General features: G+C 46.1%; 1 protein-coding gene across 4 annotated transcripts in view; it reads left to right on the forward strand.

Moving 5' to 3' along the window:
- TNS3 (tensin 3) overlaps positions 1–27,631 on the forward strand; it is a 586,621-nt gene that overhangs the window by 497,635 nt on the left and 61,355 nt on the right. For all 4 annotated transcript variants that reach the window (XM_077269387.1, XM_077269390.1, XM_077269388.1 and 1 more), the window contains 2 exons: positions 12,501–12,639; positions 12,957–13,555. In XM_077269387.1, the coding sequence (XP_077125502.1) occupies positions 12,501–12,639; positions 12,957–13,555 (738 nt within the window). The remainder of the gene's footprint in view (positions 1–12,500; positions 12,640–12,956; positions 13,556–27,631) is intronic.

The raw sequence follows: 27,631 nt of genomic DNA on the forward strand, positions 1-27,631 counted from the left end.
CTCTCGAGTAGTGCGCCGCACATTTCAGTACCTGGTACATTGGCGTGGTTATAAGCCGGAAGAGAGGTCCTGGGTACCAGCCTCGGACATACGTGCGGACCGGCTGGTCAGTATGTTTCACTGCCGCCATCCGGACAAGCTGGGTCCTATAAGTCGTGAGGGCCCTGGGGTCCCTCGTAGAAGGCGGGGTACTGTCATGTCCGACGCTGTTCACACTAGGGCGTCCGACAGACAGCGGTAATTCCACATACGTCCACTACACGCTCAGTGGCGTCGGCTAGACTATCCAGCTTGCTCGGGGTTAATCTAGCTGGTAATTTGGTTGGAGGCTGGGTCACGCCCACGGCCTTTAGTCGTACTGGACTATGGGTGTCGCCGAATATAGCTTGTGCTTTGTGCCTAGTGATTCCGGTCTGGAGTACTGGTCTTGTTGTAGGAATATCGTATCTGGTGGTGTATTATCCCTTGTCATATTCCTCCTTCCTATTTTTGTATTTGTTTTGCCCTGTGCACATTATAGTGTATTCCTGTGTGTCTGCGGCGTGGTGCGTTTTTCAGTTTTCCCTGTCTGTGCTTTCTGTGGGGATTGGTGTGTGGTCTCTTCACTGGGTGGCGGGTGGTAGTTTCAGCTTAGGGCTGAAACAGGAGACAGGGTCAGGCCTGGCGGCCCAGGCATGCACACCTTTAGTGTAACTTCTGGGAAAGGGACAGACAGAGTTTCACTAGCCTGAGGGATATCGCAGGGGCCCGGGTAACCAGCCTTAGTCTACCCAGTACTCCCGTGACAGTAGGATCTCGCAGGTTTGCGTTTTTAACTTGACTTCTTCAAGACGTCCTTAGTTTTGTTTTCACTTAGAATAAGATCACCTACAAACAACAGTTGAACAAAAAGTAACTAGAGACATGACTTTTCTTGTGCTGAATAATAACATTTGTGTGTTACTTAAAGAGGTTGCCCACTACTTTTATATTGATGACCTATCCTTAGGATAGGTCACCAGTGTCTGATCGGTCGGGCTCCGACACCAGCTGTTACCAGTGTCGACAGCGGCGACCGGCAGGAAGTACTCATTTGCAGAGCTGCTCCATCTACTGGTAGTGTCTGGGGATTGGTACTGCACATCTGCCTCCTCTTCAAATCAATAGAAGGTGGATCTATAATACCCTGAGGCGGCCACTACAAATAGATGGAGCAGCTCGGCTCGACTTCCTGCCTTTAGTATACACCGATAACAGCCGATAGGCTGTGGTGCCAAGTGTCGGACCCCCACTGATCAGACATTGATGACCTATTCTATGGATAGGTTATCAATGTAAAACAGTAGTTGACAGCCTCTTTAATCACTGTCATTCATGTGACCTATATAGCAATAATATACAGCCATAGATACAGAGAAACTTACCAGTGCAGCTGATTTTCTGTTTGTGTAAGCATTAAGTCTTATGTGCAGATCTAGGCAACAATTCATCAAAGCAATTGCTTTGAAAAATCGCAAAATCTTGGTGTAATTCTCATCTTGACTCTCGTCTCATTAATGAAGAGCTGTGCCGTTCTCTACTCCAGAAATCTCACTCCAGTCAGAGACAGAGACTGAAGTAAAATTTTTGGCGAGTCGTTTGGAGACATGCACCTCTTCATAAATCAGGAGCATCTGACCTCTTCATGAATCAGGAGTGTCTGACTCCACCACAGCCCCATATGAAGACCGGCATGATAAATTCTCTGGTCTTAAGGTACCTTCACACTAAGCGACGCTGCAGCGATACAGACAACGATGCCGATCGCTGCAGCGTCGCTGTTTAGTCGCTGTGTGGTCGCTGGAGAGCTGTCACACAGACAGCTCTCCAGCGACCAACGATGTCGAAGTCCCCTGGTAACCAGGGTAAACATCGGGTTACTAAGCGCAGGGCCGCGCTTAGTAACCCGATGTTTACCCTGGTTACCAGCGTAAATGTAAAAAAAAAAAAAACATACTCCCATTCCGGTGCCCGGCGTCCGCTTCCCTGCACTCCTCCTGCATCCTGTGTCAGCGCCGAACATCTCCGGCATCTCCCACAGAGCACAGCGGTGACGTCACCGCTCTGCTTTACAGCCGGCACTTACACAGGATGCAGGAGGAGTGCAGGGAAGCGGACGCCGGGCACCGGAATGTGAGTATGTGTTGGTTTTTTTTACGTTTACGCTGGTAACCAGGGTAAACATCGGGTTACTAAGCGCGGCCCTGCGCTTAGTAACCCGATGTTTACCCTGGTTACCAGTGAATACATCGCTGGATCGGTGTCACACACACCGATCCAGCGATGTCTACGGGAGATCCAGCGACGAAATAAAGTTCTGGACTTTCTTCTCCGACCAACGATGTCACAGGAGGATCCTGATCGATGCTGCCTGTCAAACACAACGATATCGCTATCCAGGACGCTGCAACGTCACGGATCGCTAACGATATCGTTTAGTGTGAAGGTACCTTTAGTGAATAGGGGCCTTAATCTTTTAGATTTCTATAACCAGAAAACAGCAATCAGGACTATAAAGGAAAGTTACCTTTGGTAGGTTTGAGTGTTTGCACTTCTGTCACATAGATGTAAAAAAAAGTCTAGAAAAAGAAGCATAATAATGTTGCAGCAACCCTGCGTAGCCGGACATGCGGTTCGTCTTTCCAAACCGTAGCATGTCAATTTATCTTGCAGAGGTGCTCAGTCTCCACAAGATTAATATCACAGTCCAATGTATAGCATGCGGTGATTTTGCATTATTCAGTGAACACATGCGGAATCACCGCGCGTACAAAAGCCGGCAGCACTTTGGATGGAGCGGACATGTGCAGCGTTCAAAGCGCTGCCATATCCTGAACGTGGAAAGATACCCTTAAAGTATGGATTTAATTAGCATTAAGCTCCTGTACCATTAGTTTGAGGTTTAAATGAATATATATATATATATATATATATATATATATATATATATATAATATATATATCATATATAAAGCTGAATGTGTGTATGTATGTATGTATGTGTGTGTGTATGTCCGGGATTGGCATCTGAACTGTCACAGCTACAGCCACAAAATTTTGCACAGTCACACGTCTGGACTCCGAGAGCGTCAAAGCTATGTTGTGAGGTGAAATTTTAACCCCGCGCTTTCCAATTCACCAAACAATTTTGCCCCTATCTACATAATGGGGAAAAAATGAAAGGAAAAGTGTTGGAGGCAAATTAACAGCTGCCAGATGTGAACAAGGGGGACTTAAAGAATGAGAGCGATGGCGCCAAAGAGTATATACTGTACAGTTGCTAAGGTGGGGCCCCAACATGGGATAATCACCACACCACCACGGGGATATGAACACACACACAAAATGCGCCACACGCTACCACGTGCTCGAACACATATACCACCGTCAGCGCACATTTCCCCACACATACACCAACCTCGCCACATCAAAGTCGAAACACAAAAGTCGCCGCTCAAAACTCGCCACGCGCAAAACTCTCCACATGCAAAACTCGCCACACGTGCAAAACTCGCCACATGGAAAACTCGAGTGTGAACGAGGTCTAATACAGGAGGAGATGACATACAGATATATACTATATACAGGAGGAGATGACATACAGGTATATACTATATACAGGAGGAGATGACACACAGGTATATACTATATACAGGAGGAGATGACACACAGATATATACTATATACAGGAGAGATGACACACAGGTATATACTATATACAGGGGAGATGACACACAGGCATATACTATATACAGGAGAGATGACACACAGGTATAAAGTATATACAGGAGGAGATGACACACAGGTATATACTATTTACAGGGGAGATGACACACAGGTATATACCATATACAGGAGGAGATGACACACAGATATATACTATATACAGGAGAGATGACACACAGGTATATACTATATAGAGGAGGAGATGACATACAGGTACATACTACATACAGGAGGAGATGACGTACAGGTATATACTATATACAGGAGGAGATGACACACAGGTATATACTATATACAGAAACAGATTACCTACAGGTATATAGTATATACAGGAGGAGATGACATACAGGTATATGCTATGTATAGGAGGAGATGACACAGATATATACTATATATAGGTGAGATGACACACAGGTATATACTATATACAGGAGATTACATACAGGTATATCTAATATATAAAGCTAAATGTGTGTATGTATGTATGTGTGTATGTCCGGGATTGGCATCTGCACCGTCGCAGCTACAGCCACAAAATTTTGCACAGTCGCACGTCTGGACCCCGAGAGCGTCATAGGCTATGTTGTGAGGTGAAATTTTAACCCCGCGCGTTCCAATTTACCAAACAATTTTGCCCCTATCTACATAATGGGGAAAAAGTGAAGGGAAAAGTGTTGGAGGAAAATTGACAGCTGCCAGATGTGAACAAGGGGGACTTAAAGAATGAGAGCGATGGCGCCAAAGAGTATATACCGTACAGTTGCTAAGGTGGGGCCCCGACATGGGATACTCACCACACACGCGGATATGAACACACACACAAAATGCGCCACACACTACCACGTGCTTGAACACATATACCACCCTCAGCACACATTTCACCACACACACACCAACCTCGCCACATAAAAGTCGAAACACAAAAGTCACCACTCAAAACTCGCCACGCGCAAAACTAGGCTCACGCAAAACTCGCCACATGTGCAAAACTCACCTCATGGAAAACTCACCTCATGCAAAACTTGCACACACAGAAAAATTGCCACATGTACAAAAGTTGCAACACATGCAAAAGTTGCCTCACACAAAACTTGCACATACTCAAAACGCACCACACATAAAACTCGCCACGCACAAATCTTGCTGCACACAACTTGCTACACTAACCTGTCACATGCAACTCGACACACAAAAAGTTGCTACACGCATGTCGCCACACAAAACTCATCTCACAAAAGTCGCTACACGCATGTCGCCACACGCAACTCAACACACACAACTTGACACATGAAACTCGCCCTAAAACACACAGAAGTCTGGTATTATCCTTCAAAAATAAAAATCTGATTAATAAGCAGACAAACTACAAGAGCAACAATTGTACCATATAGGAAATACGGCAGCTGTCAGTCACATGACCAGTCTATTATGTGTATGTGTGAGCTAATATATACTGCCAGGGGGTGGGCTTCCTGTTGGCTGGGGATTTATCAGGCTGCCAATAGCTACCAATCACAGCTCAGCTTCTATTTTGCTACAGTTAATTAATCTGAGCTCTGATTGGTTAATATAGGCAACAAAGACATTCTCAGTATAACAAAGCTAATATATGTTGTGAAATGCTTCTATTAGCTTAGTTTTTGCCTTTTAATAATTATATGTGTATATATATATATATATATATATATATATATATATATATATATATATATATACTAGATGGCAGCCCGATTCTAAAGAATCGGGAGTCTAGAATCCATATATACTTTATTTATTCAAATGTAAGAATAATACAATTAATAAATAATAGTAAGAAAGAACAAAAAATGGCTGCACTCACCAGCTCTTGGCAATTCTTGTTATTTAAGGTACAGTTACACAGGATCCATGAACATGCTTATGAGGGGAGTGATGAAAGACATCAGACAACAACTTTGCGTGTTGTGGCAAATGCCACAACAACGGTTCTTTGCTTAAGAACAATAATGTAAATAATAAATAATATGTGTCAATAACTATGTATATTGGTATGTTCTTTCTTGGCACAAATTGCAGGAAGTAGTATTCTAGGCAATTATATATTAGATGGGCATTTCCTGAAGGAAATATATGGTGCTTGAACAGCGCTACCAGCTTTACAGCAGCACTTTTCACACACGGGACTGGGGGGCGCGCTTACTTTTGCACCCGGGGCCGGGGGCGCGCTTACTTTTGCACCCGGGGGCGCACTTACTTTTGCACCCGGGGGCGCACTTACTTTTGCACCCGGGGGCGCACTTACTTTTGCACCCGGGGGCGCACTTACTTTTGCACCCGGGGGCGCACTTACTTTTGCACCCGGGGGCGCACTTACTTTTGCACCCGGGGGCGCACTTACTTTTGCACCCGGGGGCGCACTTACTTTTGCACCCGGGGGCGCACTTACTTTTACACCCGGGGGCGCACTTACTTTTGCACCCGGTGGCGCACTTACTTTTGCACCCGGGGGCGCACTTACTTTTGCACCCGGGGGCGCACTTACTTTTGCACCCGGGGGCGCACTTACTTTTGCACCCGGGGGCGCACTTACTTTTGCACCCGGGGGCGCACTTACTTTTGCACCCGGGGGCGCACTTACTTTTGCACCCGGGGGCGCACTTACTTTTGCACCCGGGGGCGCACTTACTTTTGGGGCCGCACTTACTTTTGGTGGGCGGAGCTCCTCGGCCTCCGATTTGGTTGGTGGGGCCCCTCGTCCTCCGATTTGGTGGGTGGGGACCCTCGGCCTCCGATTTGGTGGGCGGGGACCGGCCTCCGATTTGGTGGGCGGGGACCCCCGGCCTCCGATTTGGTGGGCGGAGACCCTCGACCTCCGATTTGGTGGGCGGGGACCCTCGGCCTCCGCTTTGGTGGGCGGGGCCCCTCGGCCTCTGATTTGGTGGGCGGGGTCCCTCTGCCTCCGATTTGGTGGGCGGGGCTCCTCGTCCTCCGATTTGGTGGGCGGAGACCCTCGGCCTCCGATTTGGTTGGCGGGGCCCCTCGGCCTCCGATTTGGTGGGCGGGGACCCTCGGCCTCCGATTTGGTGGGCGGGGACCCTCGGCCTCCGATTTGGTGGGCGGGGACCCTCGGCCTCCGATTTGGTGGGCGGGGACCCTCGGCCTCCGATTTGGTGGGCGGGGACCCTCGGCCTCCGATTTGGTGGGCGGGGACCCTCGGCCTCCGATTTGGTGGGCGGGGACCCTCGGCCTCCGCTTTGGTGGGTGGGGCCCGTCGGCCTCCGATTTGGTGGGCGGGGCCCCTCGGCCTCCGATTTGGATGGTGTGGACCCTCGGCCTCCGATTTGGTGGGCGGGGACCCTCGGCCTCCGATTTGGTGGGCGGGGACCCTCGGCCTCCGATGTGGTGGGCGGGGACCCTCGGCCTCCGATGTGGTGGGCGGGGCCCCTCGGCCTCCGATTTAGAGGGCGGGGACCCCCGGCCTCCGATTTGGTGGGCGGGGACCCTCGGCCCCCGATTTGGTGGGCGGGGACACTCGGCCTCCGATTTGGTGGGCGGGGACCCTCGGCCTCCGATTTGGTGGGCGGGGCCCCTCGGCCTCCGATTTGGTGGGCGGGGCCCCTCGGCCTCCGATTTGGTGGGCGGGGACCCTCGGCCTCCGATGTGGTGGGCGGGGCCCCTCGGCCTCCGCTTTTGGTGGGCGGGGCCGGGCCCCTCGGCCTCCGCTTTGGTGGGCGGGGTCGCTCGGCCTTCGATTTGGTGGGCGGGGCTCCTCGGCCTCCGATTTGGTTGGCGGGGCCCCTCGGCCTCCGATTTGGTTGGCGGGGCCCCTCGGCCTCCGATTTGGTGTGTGCTCTGCCTGGGGCCACTGTGCTCTGCCTGGGGCCCCATATGCTGCCTGGGGCCCCTGTGCTCTGCCTGGGGCCCCATATGCTGCCTGGGGCCCCTGTGCTCTGCCTGGGGCCCCTGTGCTCTGCCTGGGGCCCCTGTGCTCTGCCTGGGGCCACTGTGCTCTGCCTGGGGCCCCATGTTCTGCCTGGGGCCACTGTGCTCTGCCTGGGGCCCCATAAGCTGCCTGGGGCCCCTGTGCTCTGCCTGGGACCACTGTGCTCTGCCTGGGGCCCCATATGCTGCCTGGGGCCCCTGTGCTCTGCCTGGGGCCACTGTGCTCTGCCTGGGCCCCATATGCTGCCTGGGGCCACTGTGCTCTGCCTGGGGCCCCATATGCTGCCTGGGGCCCCTGTGCTCTGCCTGGGGCCCCATATGCTGCCTGGGGCCCCTGTGCTCTGCCTGGGGCCCCATGTTCTGCCTGGGGCCCCATGTTCTGCCTGGGGCCCCTGTGCTCTGCCTGGGGCCCCTGTGCTCTGCCTGGGGCCCCATATGCTGCCTGGGGCCCCTGTGCTCTGCCTGGGGCCCCTGTGCTCTGCCTGGGGCCCCATATGCTGCCTGGGGCCCCTGTGCTCTGCCTGGGGCCCCATATGCTGCCTGGGGCCCCTGTGCTCTGCCTGGGGCCCCATATGCTGCCTGGGGCCCCTGTGCTCTGCCTGGGGCCACTGTGCTCTGCCTGGGGCCCCATAGGCTGCCTGGGGCCCCTGTGCTCTGCCTGGGACCACTGTGCTCTGCCTGGGGCCCCATATGCTGCCTGGGGCCCCTGTGCTCTGCCTGGGGCCACTGTGCTCTGCCTAGGGCCCCATATGCTGCCTGGGGCCCCTGTGCTCTGCCTGGGTGTAGGACACTGGTGACGTCACTTAGCTCCGGACAATAGCTCTGGACAATAGCTCCGGACAAAGCCACGGAAGTTGGCACAAATTGCAGGAAGTAGTATTCTAGGCAATTATATATTAGATATATAGAGTCAAATGTTTGGACACACCTGTTCGTGCAATGGTTCTCCTTGTTCTTATTGGGAGGTCATGTTTTAGATTCATACTGAGAACATGAAAACTATGGAAAAACACATATTGAAGCAAAACAAACTATATGTCAAACCTTAGATTCCTCAAAGTACCCCCTTGTACACTGGTGTCAGCTTTACACCTTCTCAAGCATGTTCTCTAGCATCTTCATTTGGTAGTCACCTGGAATTGCTTTCCAACAGTCTTGCAGGAGTTCCAAGATGTGCTGACCATTTGTTTGTTATGTCGCATTCACTGTGGTCAAATCCATCCCAAATTATCTCAATTGGGTTTAGGTTGGGTAGTTGTGGAGGCCCTGCCATCGTAAGCAGCACTTAATCCTTCTCCTTGGTAATATAGCACTTGCATGACATATGGGATTGCATATCTCTGCAGAATGCTGCTGTAGCCATGCTAGGTAAATTTGCCTTGAAATTGGACTGAATCAACAACCATGTCTAGCAAACCATAATAACAAGTCCCTCTTCATGCTTCACAGGGGCACCACGAATGTAGAGACTTTGCACTCACCATTTTTGCTGTTAGCTAAGACATGGCAGTTGGTACTAAAAATCTCACATTTTGACTGATCAGACCACAATACAGATTTCCACTGATCTGATGTCCAGTCCTTGTGTTGCTAGGCCAAAAAAGGTTTCTTCTTGTTTTGGTCCTCAAGGAGTGACTTCTTTGCAGCAATTCATCCACTAAGGCCTGCTTCTTTCAGTCTCGTTTGGAGATTTGGTGTTGACAGGTGTCTGATACTTAATGTCAAGCAACAAATACATCATGTAAATTACTAAAATCACTTTATTGAATGTAAACCATGCTAACAGTGATTTGTTATATTTAGAACTATAACTTTCAATGAGCTGACAATTTGTTGTTACTGTATAAAGGAAAGAGGTGCCTGGTAATTGAAGAAAGTGGTATTTTTCCTTAAGGTATATTACAAAGTGTCTTATCTTTGCTTGTACTACGTACTATTAATTACTATTGTTTGATTTATAAAATTAAAAAGCCTAGTATAGAGTATCATGTATGTCACTCTGATTAAACTGACACCAAAGAGAGAAGATCTGTATGACACCACTCCTCATACTCTGTTCTAAGCATAATACAGTAAATTAATTTTGCGTAGAGTGTTCCTTAAAAAGTAAAAAATATTTGACAGAATTTTCCAGCTTGGTTAGAGATTTAGTAATAACGTTTTTCACTCTTTATCCATTTAATAAGGATTTAATATTTAGAAATAAGTTTCATTTGGTTAACAAAGGTTCTAAATTATAATCGGTAGTTTAGATTATAGTATTTTTAGCAGGGTACATGTTTTCACACTTGTGAGAGCTGACATGGAAAGTTTCATATCTGCTTTACATGCAGGTTGATAACATGTTGGATTTAAATGGAACATCAGGATGGTCTTCTTCTACTTTGGCCCCTCTGCCTGCCTCCTGTGTTTCTACAGGTCACTAATTATTCACTGACCTGCCACCATTTTGAAATTTTGCACCACCGCTGCCGCCTTTGGTTGGGAGGCGTGTGCGCAGTATAAGATTCCACTTCTGGTCTTCAATAAAATGGAGCTGACGCTTGTGCAGATCGAGATCTGAAAAACATAACATAAAGCGGACCTTTCACCAAGTTAAAAATTAAATCTGACACTGTCAATGATAGCGGCGCAAAATGTTAAAACGGAGACCGGTCATTGAGTAATCAGTGACCTGTAAAAGCACAGGAGGCAGGCAGAGGGGCCAGAAGAAGACCCAACCCCCCCAGGCATGCCCTGACGCACAGAAGGCATCGGAAGAAGAAAACTTAAAACCATGATTGCAAAAAACCTTCTTATTGCATTCCTTCAACAAAGATGTCATTTTAATCAGTGTAATAGCACAATTATGGCCATACCTTTACTTTAGAGATTATCTTTAATAATAAATATGAATCTCCATTGTTGACGGAAAAAGCATGTTGATTGCCACTAGTCTAAGATTTCGGAAGTTATGTTGTTTGTCATCTAAATGTTACGTTTGTGTTTTTGTGAAAAATGTCCATGTTGAAAGATTGTCCTTTTCCTTCATGTGGCTATACGACCTGGAACAACATGCAAGGAAGGGAACATATATTCCTGTAATATGATAGATTAGAATACAGAACCCTGCAGATGTAAAGGGATTCATGGGGGTTACTCATTAATGTGCAAAAATATTTGGCGCATGATTCAGTGAATAGGATTTCTAAATGTAATCATTTTTCTATGCATGAACGCAGCAGCTCCAATTCAATGTTTATGGGAGTAAGGGAGACAGCTGAGAAAGTCTAGTAGTATAGATTATCGCATATTGCTTTAAGATCTTTCTTTATGATCACAAATTAATATGATGGTAGTGCCCCATTATGTCAGGTAAGGAGTGTTAAGTTCCTAAGCAGCAGAGCACCTGGAATCTGTGGAATGTGACTGTATAACGGAGAATGTTCTTGCTTTGAGTGGCCTCTAAGTATGTGCATGTACATCGGGTGATGGGGGAGAAAAGTGATTGGAATGATGCTAATTGCACATGCTTATTTGTATTTAGTGTGCCAAGATATCCAATTCTGGTCTATGTATATTTACAGTCCAGTGTTCTCATTAGCATGGTATAGCAGTGCCTGTCTCACAAATGTCTCCACTTATGTGGATCATGCATGTCAGATCGGTCTCCGTTGAATACTCATTTGACAGAAAGCGGTCTCATCCGACATCTCAAAACAAATGCATACTCGATTTGCTGCAGCGAACTTGTTTTCTGCATAGAATGAGGGCAAAGCCGCTTCCGGGCATCTTTTGCTGTCCGCTTATCTCCAGAGAAAACAAAGGAACTGGACTCTGAAATTCAATGAGCCCAATCATTTCCTCCCTCGACATCATCTGTTGGGAAAGAGCCTTGTAGCCTCCATACACTCATTAAATTGTCGTCTAGATTGTCGTATTTTATGCCAATGTTTGTTGGGAGCCTTAAAGGGGTTGTTCAGGATTATTGATGGCCTACAGTATGAGGCTATTAATGGCCATTATTATTACATAGGTGGAGGCTGACTATAGGGGGCCCCTTCTGGTCAGCTGTCAGAACAGGCGTCAGCGCTTGTGCAAGCAGTAGCCTCTTGTTTTACATTTTGCTGTCCATTTATTTGCAGCAGTGCAGAGTATTGCACTGTTCTCATTGAGATGAATGAAACTGTAAGAGGACCTTTCACCAAGTTAAAATTGTGCAGATTTTGGCCTTATTATATTCCTGCTCTTCCCTTGACTAACCCATTTTTGTTGTAAATTCGCCATATGGTTGCAGAGATATGGGCCTTGATATTTAGTTCTAATTCCCATGCTCTGTGCAAGGGGGCAAGTCTCACAGGATTCTCTGGAGTATGTCTGTAGGCTGCTCTGTAAAAAAAAAAAAAAAAAAAAACCCAGACAACCCTGTGATCAACACCCCTTGAAAAGACCATCAAAATCACCACCAAATAAAAAGGCCCATAATTCTGGAATCATAGTGTGGATTTAGAAAAATAAGAAATAGAAATACTCTGGAACACTCTGGAAGTGAGCGTAAAAGCTGGCCACTTTGGACTTGCTGACAGGACCTCTTTACATATAGTACTGTGATAATTCTCCAAAAGTCAGCCGCCCCTTTTCTACATTTTTTTGTGCTGGACTTTCAATTCATTTTCTGTATTGGCTAAGTTTTATTGATCCATTTTTTTGTGAAGACCACCCTTCCCGAAGACCATTTTTACTTCAATTTTAGGTGACTGCCTCAGAAAAAGTCCCAGTGTATTTTGTGTACCGTAAATGTGTATATTTCTTGTACGTGGCTTCTGCATCTCTTAGGAGCTTTGTGCTTGCTTTAGGCATGAATTACAGTGAAGGCCTCAAGCAGAGAATCCTCCCTTCTGAGAATCCCATTGATGCAAACTCTGTGTTCTTCATGACTGAATTAGAAAGATCTTCAGTACAAAGGACCGCATCTCCTGCCGCCAGAGAAGAAAGGTGTGTTTTATTATACATCATGTGCTACAAATAATATAAGCTATACAAAATGGAGGTCTGATTTTTTTTCTCTTTTGCTAATTATTTTGATTTTGGTAGGGTCCATCTCAGCAATGTCTATGGTGTGGAGCAATTCATGGACATGCTAATTGCAGAAACCACCCTATCACATAATTACACAATTCCTTAATTTCAGAAGATTGACTTTTGGATAGCAGGGTTGTCCTATATACTGGCTACATGTATGGAAGTTGTACATTAGCAACATTGTTTTATCATTTGTTTTAGAATATTCAGTCTTTTTTTTTTTCTTTTAGTGGCATTTCTGGAGTTGACAGTCAATGGATGGAAAATGCATCAAAGTCAGTACTCTCTTACCAGTCTTCATTGAAGAACAGAAATAGGTCACTAGTAAGTGACTTGCAATCATCAGAGTTCCTGAGCTCAGAGAGATCAATACTGACCCCGGACTCTTCCCCTGGGCATCAGGTTCTTACATTAAGTGCTTCAGGACACACTGATCCCCAAGAGCACTCTGCCACCAGAAGTGCCCAAGCTTTTTTGAACTTCGACAGTCATACTATTGTCAGCAATAATCCTCAATTGGATGAAAAACAGGTATCATTTCTCTCAAGTACAAACGGTTCTCCAAAAACCACAAGAACAGAGCTCTCATTGGACAGCCATAACTCCCAAAACCTAGGAAGTCCAGTCTTACAACATGTAGTAAAAAATCTCCATTCACAGCCACCTCTTCCTGAGAAAAAAAGAATTTCTGAAGGAGAGCGTTCGTTTGGCTCAGTCTCTCCGTCTTCCAGTGGATTTTCAAGTCCGCACAGTGGCAGTACAATCAGCATTCCATTTCCCAATGTGCTCCCTGATTTTTCTAAGGTTTTAAGTGATTCTCCTATCCAAGGTAAGGTCTTTTTGGGGTAGTATTTAAAAAAAAAAAAAAAATAAATGTCCTTACTCTTTTACCGAACTGCAATATATGATTACATAAACATATACACATTGTATGTTTCTACAAGCAAATGCTGTACTATTCTTAAAGGGAATCCAACACCAGGTTTTTGCTATGTAATCTTGGTGTCACGGGGTTACTGCAATCGAGAGGAGCCAGAAGACCGCGGCGTCTGATTGCTCCTACTCCTGCGCTGAAAAGAGTCACTTCACCTTCTTTTTAAATGGTGTTTATTTCTTTTGGCAGAACAGGGGTTAATCGGCCGTGTTGGATGCTCTGGGAGTCTGAGCTCTCAGCTGCGCTCGGTTAGCCACTCCTATCCCCTATATCATCTGGATCCTGACTGAAACACATAGTCAGAGCTAGCTTATGCTGCATGGCTGGGAGGAGTGGTGTTTTGATGTTTATATGAGAAGGCGTATGGTGGGTTTATCCGTGACTGTTTGGGTTAGTAAGTGTGATAATTCCCTTTCCTTCTCCTACCCATCCTCCACTCCCCTGTGCATTCCTCTGTTATATATATGTGTAAATATTTGTATGCCTGGCATTTTCATTTACCCTCGTTCATGTTGCCTCGTTTGTCAGGTTGGTGTACTGCGGTGCACTGTAACTCCCTTCTTCCCTGGGTGGGGGAAGGAAACAGACGGAGGGCCGATCCAGAAGATTAGGCAAGGGTGAGGCCTTGGCATCTTAACCTTCGGAAGTATCCCGGGCAATAGGGCAAGATAGGGGTGCCCCCTAGTGTTAGAGACAGTGAAGGAGTTCCTGGTCCCTGGTCACCCGACAGCGGACACTTAGTGATGTCACTTGCTGGGCTGCATGCTGTCATTTTGATACAATCACAGTTTTCTCTGCTGCAGATCTAGCAGTGCTCAGAATGCTGATCCCTGTATAACACAGCCTCCACCACTTATTGGAAACTTTCTGTGTACATTGACAGACAGCTGCTAATCAGTTTTGGCCCAGGGTTATAGCTGATTAGGATGAGTCCTCTAGTGATAATCTCCTGCTGATAAAACACTGATTTTATGGAAATGGCAACATATGGTCCAGTAAGTTACCTATCACTTAAATCAGGGTGTCTTCTGTCCCTACATTGTGCTGCTCTTAGATCACTCAACAAAAACCTGCTGACAAGTTTCCTTTTAATATTGTTTTGCATTCTATCAAGTTCTAAGAAAGGAGGACGGACATATCGTATTCCCTTGGCCTGCCACTCTGGTAGATCTCCAAACGCCATAAACTCCAGCAAATTATTATTATACCATAACGGAGAAAAACTGGTCAGACATGTAACCCCACAAATTTGTTTCAATCTACCCCAGAGCTTATGTATCTGAAATATAGTTGGATAAATTTTCCCAAGCGCACCCAAGGATCCATTCTCTAAGCACTTCTTTTCGTTACCTCCTCCATCAGATGCTGTACCGCACTGGAGGACGCCTCATGCGCCCAGCCCTTTAAATGTTGGCACTGGGCCGCAAGAAAATATATTTCAGGGTTGGGCAAAGCCAATCCTCCATCTTCCTTGGGTCGCTGAAGTGTCTCCAATCTGATACGAGGATGCTGTTTCCCCCATACTAAACTCCTGAATAAGGAGTTAATCTGGTGAAATTTCCCACGTGGTATCCAAATAGGCACGTTGTGAAGAACATATAATATCTTACTGAAAAAGAGAGCTGTGCGCACCACTATTTGAGGTACCAGGGTAGGTTCCCACACTGTTAGTAATAATAATAAGAAACCCGGCACTAAACTTGAAGTGATCAATCTGGTAATTTAATATGATTCACTGTAGTAGTCAAAAAACGTTTGTCTTGCATCAGTCCTTCTTCAGTTACAAGTCGCAGTGTTTCTATTGGTTCGATAGTGCCAATAGGTGCAGTAGCAGATCACTGGATCCAGGGGACTATGTATCCTGAATAAGAGATAAGGTAATGGAGCCTGTTCGCTAGTATTTGAAGCACGTGACGTGCCACGGTGGCTTGGAGAGGTGGACACCACGGCACTTCACATGCTTCAAATACTAGCGAACTATCGAACCAATAGAAACACTGCAACTTGATCACTTCAAGTTGAGTGCCGGGTTTCTTATTATAATATAATATCTTAGGCATTAGAACCATTTTAATGAGATTGACTCGGCCCACTACTGACAAATGTAATTTAATCCAAGCACGCACCTTCGCCTTAAGAGCCCAGGAGTCAGATTCTTATGCAGATAGTCTGTAACCGGCATAGAGATCCATATCCCCAAATATTTAAATTGATCTACTACCTTAAGTTGCCCACTATCTACGGACTCACTCACCTCATCCCCTACATCGTCAACTTTAAACAAAATTGACTTAGGGTACCGTCACACAGTGCAATTTTGATCGCTACGACGATACGATTCGTGACGTTCTAGCGATATCGTTACGATATCGCAGTGTCTGACACGCAGCAGCGATCAGGGATCCTGGTGAGAATCGTACGTCGTAGCAGATCGTTTGGAACTTTCTTTCGTCGCTTGATCTCCCGCTGACATCGCTGGATCGTTGTGTGTGACAGCGATCCAGCGATGTGTTCGCTTGTAACCAGGGTAAACATCGGGTAACTAAGCGCAGGGCCGCGCTTAGTAACCTGATGTTTACCCTGGTTACCAGCGTAAACGTAAAAAAAACAAACAGTACATACTCACATTCCGGTGTCTGTCCTCCGGCGTCTCAGCTTCTCTGCACTGTGAGCGCCGGCCAGCCAGAAAGCGAGCACAGCGGTGACGTCTGACGTCACCGCTGTGCTTTCTGGCCGCTGTGCTTACACAGTGCAGAGAAGCTGAGACGCCGGGGGACAGACACCGGAATGTGAGTATGTACTGTTTGTTTTTTTTACGTTTACGCTGGTAACCAGGGTAAACATCGGGTTACTAAGCGCGGCCCTGCGCTTAGTAACCCGATGTTTACCCTGGTTACCCGGGGACTTCGGCATTGCTCCAGCGCCGTGATTGCAACGTGTGACCGCAGTCTACGACGCTGGAGCGATAATCATACGATCGCTGCGACGTCACGGATCGTGCCGTCGTAGCGATGAAAATGGCACTGTGTGACGGTACCCTTACTCCAATTTATCGTCAACCCTGATAAAGAGCCAATTCTCTCAATAAGCCCAATGGCATTTCCCAAGGAAGCAATTAGATCACCCAAAAACAGTAGTATATCGTCCTCGTATAGCTCTATCTTTTCTTCTATTGACCCATACTTGCACCCAGAGACCTCAGCAGACTGTCGAATTTTGGCGGCCAATGATTCAACAGCCAAAGCAAACAAGAGGGGAGAGTGGACACCCCTGTCTCGTCCCTCTATGTAGCTTTATAGTGTGAGATAGCTCTCCGGTCACCCTAATTCTAGCCTCTGGTTGCGCATACAGCAGGTGAATCCAGGACACAAACTGTGAGCCAAAGCCCAAACCGTGTAAGACCTGCCACAAATATCCTCATTCTACACTATCAAATGCCTTGTGGGCATCTAAGGATGCGATAGCTCTCTGACCATGGTTGTCGGCCCTCAGCTGCACATTCATAAAAAGCCTTCTCAGATTAACTGCCGTAGATCTGTCAGGCATAAAACCAGATTGATCTGAATGTACCAGCTTGGAGATAACACTCGTTAGTCGGGTCGCCAACACCCTAGCCAGATGCTTGACATCCATTGTGAGCAAAAAAATTGGACGGTATGACTCAGGTTGCCGTAAATCTTTATCCTCCTTTGGAATTACCACTATTGTGGCTTCTCTCATGGAAGCTGGCAAAATCCTTCTACTCTTAGCATCCTCCAAAACCATCCTTAATCTAGGCACTAACACTTCCCCCATACTTTTGTAAACTTCAGCAGGCCACCCGTCCACTCCTGGCGCCTTTCTGTTTGCCATAGACTGTAATGCACGACACAGCTCCTCATCTGTAATGGGTGCCTCTAAACTTTCCCTATCATCATCCAACCTAGGCAAATCAAGTCCCTCTAAAATTGCCACTATGTCTCCCACCGATGCATCCACACAAGAGGAGTATAGTTCTGCGTAAAATTCAGTGAAGACCTTGGCCCATCTACCACTGCTTTCTCTGCCTGCTTCGCCCGCCGCTTACATCTACTGATATCTCTTAACAGCAACCCTCTCAAATACGCTTTCATAGCTTCCCATATAGTGAGAATATCCGCACTCCCATCATTAAACACAAAAAAATCATCCACCTCCCGCTTTATGTTGTCCAGATCCATACTATGCAACCAATTAGGGTGAATCTTCCACTCTCTCCTGCTTATGGCTTGTGTCACCATCGATCGAAACTCCACCTCAATTGGACTATGATCTCAGAGAGCCCTTGATAGATACCTCACGTCTCCTACCATTGTGTCTAACAGTCAATTTGCCAAGAGCCATATCTATTCTAGTGAGCCGATGAATAACAAGTATACCTCCTCTCCCCAACATGTCTTACTCTCCATAAATCAATCATACCAATTTCCCGAACATAGGTACCAAATGCAGTAATGTGACCTTCAGACCTATTCTGAATATTTTTATTTCTGTCCCAAAAATCATCACATATATTATTGAGGTCTCCAATAATTAAAAGCGGTATCGAACCCCCACGTCCAACCAGCTCCAACACTTCTCTAGTTTTCTTGCTTGAATAGGGAGGTGGAATGTACACCGCCGCTACACACAGCAGCACTCCATACATTTTATATTTCACCACCACATATTGACCGTCCGCGTCCACATACACTTCCACTCCCTCATAACGCACACCCACGGGAACCAATACTGACACTCCCCTTGAATACGTAGAGAAAGTAGAATAATATGCTTTCTGTATCCAGCGCCTACATAGCACATCAACCCTCTCATTCACCAGGTGTGTCTCAAGCAGACATATCATAGAGACCCTTTGATCTCGAGCATACTGTAAGCTCGCCGTCCGTCTGGTCTTATCCGCTAGGCCTCTCACATTCCAACTCAACATTTTGATACGGTCCCCCATCATGCCACTCATCATTCTTCAAAATATCTTAATTCCCGAGTACAAGCTGTCTAAGCCCCCCTCCCGCCCTTTCAACTCCCATCTCCCAACCCTAACCCTCCCACAACTAAAGATTCTTCCCCTCATCAAGAGCGGGGCTTCTCTGTCCAATGCAAACACTCTTCTTTGGTTTACCCTCGCCTCCCGCCACCATAAAGAACCAGAACTCATTACAATTATCAAAAACATTCCAGCGCATATAACAATGGAAAGAAATTGCAAAAGATCATTGCAGTACACCGTTTAAGCCCTTCTCCTCCCTCTATATTAACTATTACTGCACCATCTGGCCAATCAATCAAAATGGCCAAGCTCAACACCTCAAAAGTTGAAAATAGCCCAATTATTGAGCAGGTACCGAATATACTCGAGTATAAGCCGAGATTTTCAGCCCACTTTTTTGGGCTGAAAGTAACCCTCTCGGCTTATACTCGAGTTACACGCAGGGGTCGGCAGGGGAGGGGGAGCAGAGCTATGTAATAATACTCATCTGCTCCTGATGCGGTCCCTGCACGTCTTTTCCCCTGCGCCGGCAGCTTGTTCCTGTAGTGATCGGTCACATGGTACCGCTCATTACAGTAATGAACATGGACCTGAATCCCATAGGGGTGGAGCCGCATATTCATTACTGTAATGAGCGGTACCATGTGACCGCTCACTACAGGAAGAAGCTGCCAGTGTCGGGGAATAGACGTGCAAGGACTGCGCCAGGAGCAGGTGAGTATAACGCAGTGCGCTATATTCACCTGCTCCCCATTCCACCGTCGGCGCCACTGCGTCTTCCACGTCCTCTGCAGTGACGCTCAGGTCAGAGGGCGCGATGACGCGATTAGTGTGCGCGCAGCCCTCTGCCTGAGCGTCAGTGCACAGGACGGAGAAGACACAGTGGCGGTCGGCGGTGGAGCGCGGAGCAGGTGAATATAGCAAGTGCCGGGGGCCTGAGAGGTGAGTATGTGATTTTTTTATTCATTTTTTTTAATCGCAGCAACAGCATATGGGGCAAATGTCTGTATTGAGCATCTTATGGGGCCATGTGCAGCGTTATATGGGGGCAAATATCTCTATGGAGCATCTTATGGGGCCATGTGCAGCGTTATATGGGGCAATTATATATGGGGGCAAATATCTCTATGGAGCATCTTATGGGGCCATGTGCAGCATTATATGGGGCAATTATCTGTATGGAGCATCTTATGGGGCCATGTGCAGTGTTATATGGGGCAATTATCTGTATGGAGCACCTTATGGGGCCATGTGCAGCTTTATATGGGGCAATTATCTGTATGGAGCATCTTATGGGGCTATGTGCAGCATTATATGGGGCAAATATCTGTATGGGGCCATGTGCAGCATTATATGGGGCAAATATCTGTTTGTGGCCATGTTCAGCATTATATGGGGCAAATATCTGTATGGAGCATCTTATGGGGCTATTTGCAGCATTATATGGGGCAAATATCTTTTTGGAGCATCTTATGGGGCCATAATCCACATTTGTGGAGCATTATACGGGGCAAATGTGTCTATGGAGCATCTTATGGGGTCATAATCAACATTTGTGCAGCATTATATGGGGCATATTTTAATATGGAGCATCTTATGGAGCCCATCATAAACTGTATGGAGCATTATATGGGGCGTATTTTGTATGGAGCATCTTATGGGGCCAACATGAACTGTATGGAGCATTATATGGGGCTCCTGATTCAATATGGATATTCAAAAACACAACCTACTGATGTCTCAATTAATTTTACTTTTATTGGTATCTATTTTTATTTTTGAAATTTACCAGTAGCTGCTGTATTTTCCACCCTAGGCTTATACTCGAGTCATTAAGTTTTCCCAGTTTTTTGTGGCAAAATTAGGGGGGTCGGCTTATACTCGAGTATACATGGTATATTATATAAACAGTTCTCCTCCTCCACAAACAAAGAAATAAATAACACGTATCTGGGTCTCCACGGATTGTCAGTCTCCTTTAGATTTTAATTTCTTAGCATTAATGTCAATCCACTGGGTAGCGTCCTCTGGTGTCAGCCGTCACTCCGGGCCTGTGCGTGCCGGGCGCCGCCGCCTCTTGCAGCATTATCGTCCCCGGCGTAAGTTTTTTTTTTTTCAGGCATGCACAGTTGCGCTGCCCTTCGTACTTACAGCGCAGGCGCCGGGGACGATAATGCAGCAAGAGGAGGCGGCGCGCACAGGCCCGGAGTGACGGCTGTGCTGCGTCTGATTAGGAAGGAAAGTCCCTCCTCCAAGATGGTTTCACGGTATGAGGGGGCACATTTTATAAACGTTTATTTCAGCGTGTGCAGGGGGCATAACTAAAAGAGCCACCTTGTCAGAATGCAGCATTTGTGCTGCACAAGGTGGCTCTTTTAGTTACAAACGCCTGAGGGGGGGGTGACAGGTTCCCTTTAAAGATTGCTTACATGAGGAGACTAATGCAAAAACATCCCTCAGGGTCGGCTCTCCTTCCGGCATCACTTCTTCTGGAGCCCCTGCTACCACCGCCATATTGCTTTCCCCTGCCCCCTTCTGTACCTCATTCTCCCCTGCAGAGATTGCTTCCTCCTCCTCCTTATCAGATCCATCTCCGGTAAGTGTCTCTGCCTCCTCCGCTTCTTCCACCCCGGCAAACTGTTTAAGCTTTGCAGCGACCTCCATGCGCCGCTGACATGCGGCGTTAGCTTTATCGGCGTCTTCTCTGGCCGCGGCGCCATCTTGGATAGCTCCTGCATCCCCAGCACCCGCGTCTCTCTACCTCCGTCGGGTCATCTCCTCCTCCTCCTTTACCCGGCCTCCAAATCGGCACCGCTCCGCTCCCAGGACCCTCGGCCAGCAGGTATGGCACAATTTAGACCCCACAGCGGTGTCTGCACAGGATTTTAGTGGTAATAGCAGCGGGAGGGCTCTTCTATGTGTCCGCTCACATGGCCAGCTAGGACATGCACTTAAGCACAATTTTTACTAAAACTGCATAATAAATGTAATCACTGGTGTTATAACGAGGGTATGCTCTTTACACCTCCACAACACCGAAGGATGAGCAGATGAGGGTTGCTAAAATTAACTTTTTTTAAAGGCTCAAATCAATAAAGATCAAATTGAGGCCACGTTTAAACGTTCAGTATTTGGTCAGTGTTTCACATCAGTATTTTTAAACCAAAACCAGGAATGAATGAAAAATGCAGTGTGTGGTTCTTGTGTTTTCTTCTTCCTGTTTTGCCTTTCAAATACTGATGTAAAATACTGACCAAATACTAACCATGTGAACGTGGTCTCTACCTGAGAATCTACGCAAAATTTGTTTCTAAATTTATCACCATTTGCACTTGGTGGGAAAGCAAAATTAAGGGGAGAAGTCTGGATACATGATTGTAAATTCCAGATTGATTAATCTGTCAGATTAAAAATGGGGAAGATTTGTTTAAAACTGTCTGAAAGAAAAATTGTCTTTTTGCCCGTAGTAGCCAATCATGGAGTTGTTTCATTTTACCAGAGCAGCTTAAAGGGAACCTGTCTCCCCCCAGGCGTTTGTGACTAAAAGAGCCATCTTGTGCAGCAAATGATGGCTGTGGTGCGTCTGTGTTAGAGGGGGAAAGACCTGCCCCCGGGCGATTTCAAGGTATGAGGGACAAATTTGATAAACGATTCTTTCAGCAGTGGCAGGAACAAGAACTAAAAGAGCCAGCTTGTCAGAATGCACCATTAGTGCTGCACAAGGTTGCTCTTTTAGTTACAAACGACTGGGTGGGGGTGACGGGTTCCCTTTAACTCTCCGTCAGGGGCAATATGTTTCATAACGAGTTTAGGGGCACAGGCTAGAAAATTGGCTATATTTTCCTTTTTTAAAAATTTCAATGCTCTAAAAGTGATCAGTTACCTTAATACCATATATGCCCTGAAGAAGAGAGCAAGATAGCTCTTGAAACGCGTAGGCTTCAATAAACCACCCTAAATCTACCTCGTGTGCGCGGTCTTCAATTCGCCTAAGACAGTTACCTTAATAGGAATGTAATAAATGAGAATACACATAATCAGGTGGAAAAAAATGTTTAATAACCAGAAAAGTAATATGTTTCTTTGTCTTGAGCATCTTCCTCACTCTCTCCATCTTGATCTGTATCAGACACATCTGGACATTCTCCCACATCCTCTTCTGAAGCAATGTCACTTTCTTCCCCTAAATCTTCTAGCTGTAAGGGGTCTATCTCATCATAAAGCAGTATATTTTGCACTTGCTCAACATGAAGGGCATTGGACAAGTCAAATATTCTCCTCACCGTTTCAGAAGAAAAGCTGAAGCAAGAGAGAGAATATGTGTCAGGGCGCAATGTGCCTGAGAAGCACACTCTTATTTCTAACAAAACCTTCTATGACAAATCCACAAATTTAGCACTAGCTATTCATAAAACAAGCTAAAAAAACAATTGGGATGAATAAAAACAGCAAATTCTAACCGTCAAAGGTGTGACGCATTCAGGGGCAATGAGCCGGAGAAGCCAAAACACTGATATCTGATCTCCAGCAGCTCTGCAGCACAAGAGGCTTCTCAGGTTTCACACAGCCTTTAAAGTTAGGAAGGTACTGGGAGGAGGGTGTTTCCCAGACAAACCACTGAAAATAGAGAAATGAAACTAAGTGAGCTGCGCCTGTCAGATCAGTTGCCCCTGACGGAGGGTTAAAGGGGCTTTACTCATTCAACCTTTTTTTTTTAATTATTTTTAATGGCTATGTTAAAAATACTGTATTTTTCCGACCATAAGACGCACTTTTTTTCCTCCAAATTTGGGAGGAAAGTGTGGGTGCGTCTTATGGTACGGATGTAGCATGTGGGGAGGGGGGCAGCAGCGAGTGGGATCGCACTGTTATCCCACTTCAGGATGTCCCCGCTGTCCGGACTCAGCACTGGGGAAACCATGTGGTCCCAATGATTAAGTGCAGTGAATATTCATTAGCTGCTTCCGCCCACCGATCAGCTGAGCGGTGAGCCGGGAGCAGCAAATGAATACTGCACTTAAGCAGCGACACACAGTTTCCCCAGCACTGATTCCTGCAGCAGCTGGGGCGATCTGTGTGTCCGGGGGAGGAGGAGGCAGCAGCAGCAGGGGCCAGGAGATCGCTGCATATCTGCCTGCTGGGGCTGTGCTGGACGCTGAGCTGTGGTGCACAAGGAGGACCTGTGTGATGTCAGAAGTGGGCGGGCTGGAGCATCACATGGCAGCACAGAGCACTCCCTCTTCTTGACATCATCACAGGTCCTTCAGACTTCCCACTAGAACCTGCAGGCTTCCTCTTATAACCTGCGCTGTGGAAAGGCAACAAGAGGGAGGGTTCTGTGTGCAGTCATGGGATGCTTTTACCTCACCAGTGTGTGGCTGGCTGCCACAATTAAGAGGTTAGTCTTTACAAAACACAATAAAGCACTCTGCCACTCCTTTGGTGAACTATAACTCCCAGCATGTCATAGGATCTGCAGGACATGCTGGGAATTATAGTTCTCCCATGGGATTTTAAAGCAGCACTCTAGTGTTACTTTGCAGTGCTGGAGTGGTGCTTTCAATATAAGCCCTGTGCCCCCATTCTTATACTCGCCCTCCAGCGTCTTCATATAGTACTTTACAGACACCACACTGGTCCCGCAGCTTCCAACAGAATAACATACTATTATATGTGGTGTTATTATATATAATAGTATGTTATTTATGTTATTAAATATTTTACCACATTTTTTTGCTTGAAATATTTTTTTCCCTATTTTCCACCTCTAAAACCTAGGTGCGCCTTATAGTCCGGTGCGTCTTATAGTCCGAAAAATACGGTAATACATTCATCTGTCACTAACCCTCCGGAGGTTCAGAGCTGCGTTTCAGTCTGCTGCTGCTACTCTGGTAATTGTGTACAGGTTGCAGTGACGACTACACCGTTACAGCCAAATACTAGGCTCAGTGGCTATGCCAATGTAGGCAGCACAAGCCACTGATTCTAGTGATTGGCTGCAGCGCTATTGACGCAATGTTACCCCTGCAGCCTGTACATAATCAATCGAGTATTTGCAGAGACACAGCAGTGGAACAGGGTAGGGTAAGTAACGGATAATTTTATTATTTTAAACGCGCCCATGAAAAATAGGTAAAAAAAGAAAAAAGTGGAAAGGGGAAAACCCTGGTTGATGCTCCGGGCAGTAAAGAAAGCTTTCATAAATGAGGCCTGAACTTTTCCACACAGTGTGAAGAATCTGAGATTGTTTTTAATACGGTAGTTCTGCTGACTTCATCCATTCTGACATCCCTAGCATTCCCGTTTTGATGTCTGCACAGGGTTTGCTTTGCTGGTTAAAATTCTGGAATATGTGGCTTTTACACCAGTCAATTAACAGTAAACTGGTGTGAGAAAAACAACCCTCCCACTACTTTATAACTGTCAGCTAAGGCTACGTTCACATTAGCGTCTTTAAGCGCAGCGTCGTCGACTGATACAGACGCATGCGTCATGCGCCCCTATCTTTAACATGGGGGGCGCATGGACATGCGCCGGTATGCGTTGTCAAGCGTTGTACGACGCATGCGTCATTTGGGCGCACCGGACAGGGCGCGGCCGACGCTACATGTTGCATTTTTCCTGCGCCAAATTTCCGGTAAACAACGCATGTAACGCACTTGCGTCGTAAATGCGCCACAAAACCACATTACTGTATATGTACAACGCATAGGGCACAGGTGCCTGCTTTGACCCGCGTTGTTCGACGCATGCGCCTTTTGAGTAAAAAACAAGTGATGAAGTGTCTAGACAGTGACAAGACCACCCCATAGATATAAAAAAAGGGTGATTGCATTGTATTTCACTTGCCTGCACGTCTGGAAACAGAGAGTACACGAGACACAGCTCTGCCTTCAAGAGATGTATAAATAATTTCTCTGCCCATTTTTTTTATTCTTTGCAATGTTTGTTGTTTGTTTTTTTTTTTTTATGTGTGTGACATTTTTTTTTTTCTTGCAATTTATGGTGGTTTATTTAATTTTTATTGGGTTCTTCTGCGTTGACCGAATGCGTCAAAAAACGCTGCGTTGTGTATTGCGTTTTGGGTTGCGTCGACGACGCTGCGCCCAAAGACGCTAATGTGAACGTAGCCTCAGCTGGCACAGATGTATGTTTTGCAAAGTTACTCGAGATATTACCGTATATCACATAGAATATATGGAAATTGGGAATGGTGGGTATATGTTTTACTTCCTTCTGTCCTGCTCCACATATACAGTCATGACCGAAAGTGTTGGCACCCTTGAAATTTTCCCATCAAATGAATTTTTTTCTCAAACAAATTTATTGCAAGTACACATGTTTTGTTATACACACGTTTATTTCCTTTGTGTGTATTGAAACAACACAAAAATGAGGTAATTAAGTCTAATTGGACATTTCTTTCACACAAAATCCGAAAACTGGCCTGGACAAAATTGTTGGCACCTTTCCACGATTATGGATAAACAACTCTGTTTCAAGCAGTGATGCATGTTCAAACTTATTTGTGGCAAGTAACAGGTGTGGGCAATATGAAAATCACACCTGAATCCAGATAAAAAGAGAGAACCAAAATTGATGAACAATATCAACAATCTCAACGTTACAAGTCTATCTCCAGAGATTTTGATGTTCCTTTGTCCACAGTGTGCAACATAATCAAGACGTTTACAACCCATGTCCCTGGATGTAAGATTGTTGATGGTTATAAGAAGCTATTGATTGCAGTTATTTATTCCAAAGGGTATGCAACCAAATATTAGGTTGAGGGTCCCAACAATTTTGTCCAGCCCAGTCCAATTTGCCTGTTTTCCTCTGATTTTTTTTTCCCCAATAAACACAACAGAAATAAATTTGTGTATAACAAATTGTTTGTATTTGAAATAATTTTCTGGGACAAATACGTCATTTTCTGGAGTAATTTCAAGGGTGCCAACACTTTCGGCCATGACTGTATAAAGCACAAACAGGAGGTCAATAATAACACAAATCTGTATAAATGTAGAGTGCTTGAGTGGGGTCTGCTTATTAGCTGGGCCCGTGCTATCAGCAGTGAGTGGCAGCTGTAACATTACCTTAAACTCTGCAGAGGCAGCAGTTGTTAGCAGCTACAGTTGTGGCCAAAAGCATTGACACCCCTGCAATTCTGTCAGATAATACTCAGTTTGAAAATGATTGCAGACACAAATTCTTTGGTATTATTATCTTCATTTAATTTGTCATAAATGAAAAAACACAAAAAGAATTGTCCTAAAGCCAAATTGGATATAATTCCACACCAAACATAAAAAAGGGGGTGGACAAAAGTATCGGCACTGTTCGAAAAATCATGTGATGCTTCTCTAGTTTGTGTAATTAACAGCACCTGTAACTTACCTGTGGCACCTAACAGGTGTTGGCAATAACTAAATCACACTTGCAGCCAGTTGACATGGATTAAAGGGACTCTGTCACCTGAATTTGGAGGGAACAATTTTCAGTCATATGGGCGGGGTTTTCGGGTGTTTGATTCACCCTTTCCTTACCCGCTGGCTGCAATACTGGATGGAAGTTCATTCTCTGTCCTCCGTAGTACATGCCTGCATAAGGCAATCTTGCCTTACACAGGCGTGTACTATGGAGGACAGAGAATGAACTTCAATCCAATATTGCAGCCAGCATGCAGCCAGCAGGTAAGGAAAGGGTGAATCAAACACCCGAAAACCCCGCCCATATGACTGAAAATTGTTCCCTCCAAATTCAGGTGACAGAGTCCCTTTAAAGTTGACTCAACCTCTGTCCTGTGTCTTTGTGTGTACCACATTGAGCATGGAGAAAAGAAAGAAGACTAAAGAACTGTCTGAGGACTAGAGAAACCAAATTGTGAGGAAGCATGAGCAATCTCAAGGCTACAAGTCCATCTCCAAAGACCTGAATGTTCCTGTGTCTACCGTGCGCAGTGT

Source organism: Ranitomeya variabilis, chromosome 6 (assembly GCF_051348905.1).
Source record: "Ranitomeya variabilis isolate aRanVar5 chromosome 6, aRanVar5.hap1, whole genome shotgun sequence".
Classification (NCBI taxonomy): Eukaryota; Metazoa; Chordata; class Amphibia; order Anura; family Dendrobatidae; genus Ranitomeya; species Ranitomeya variabilis.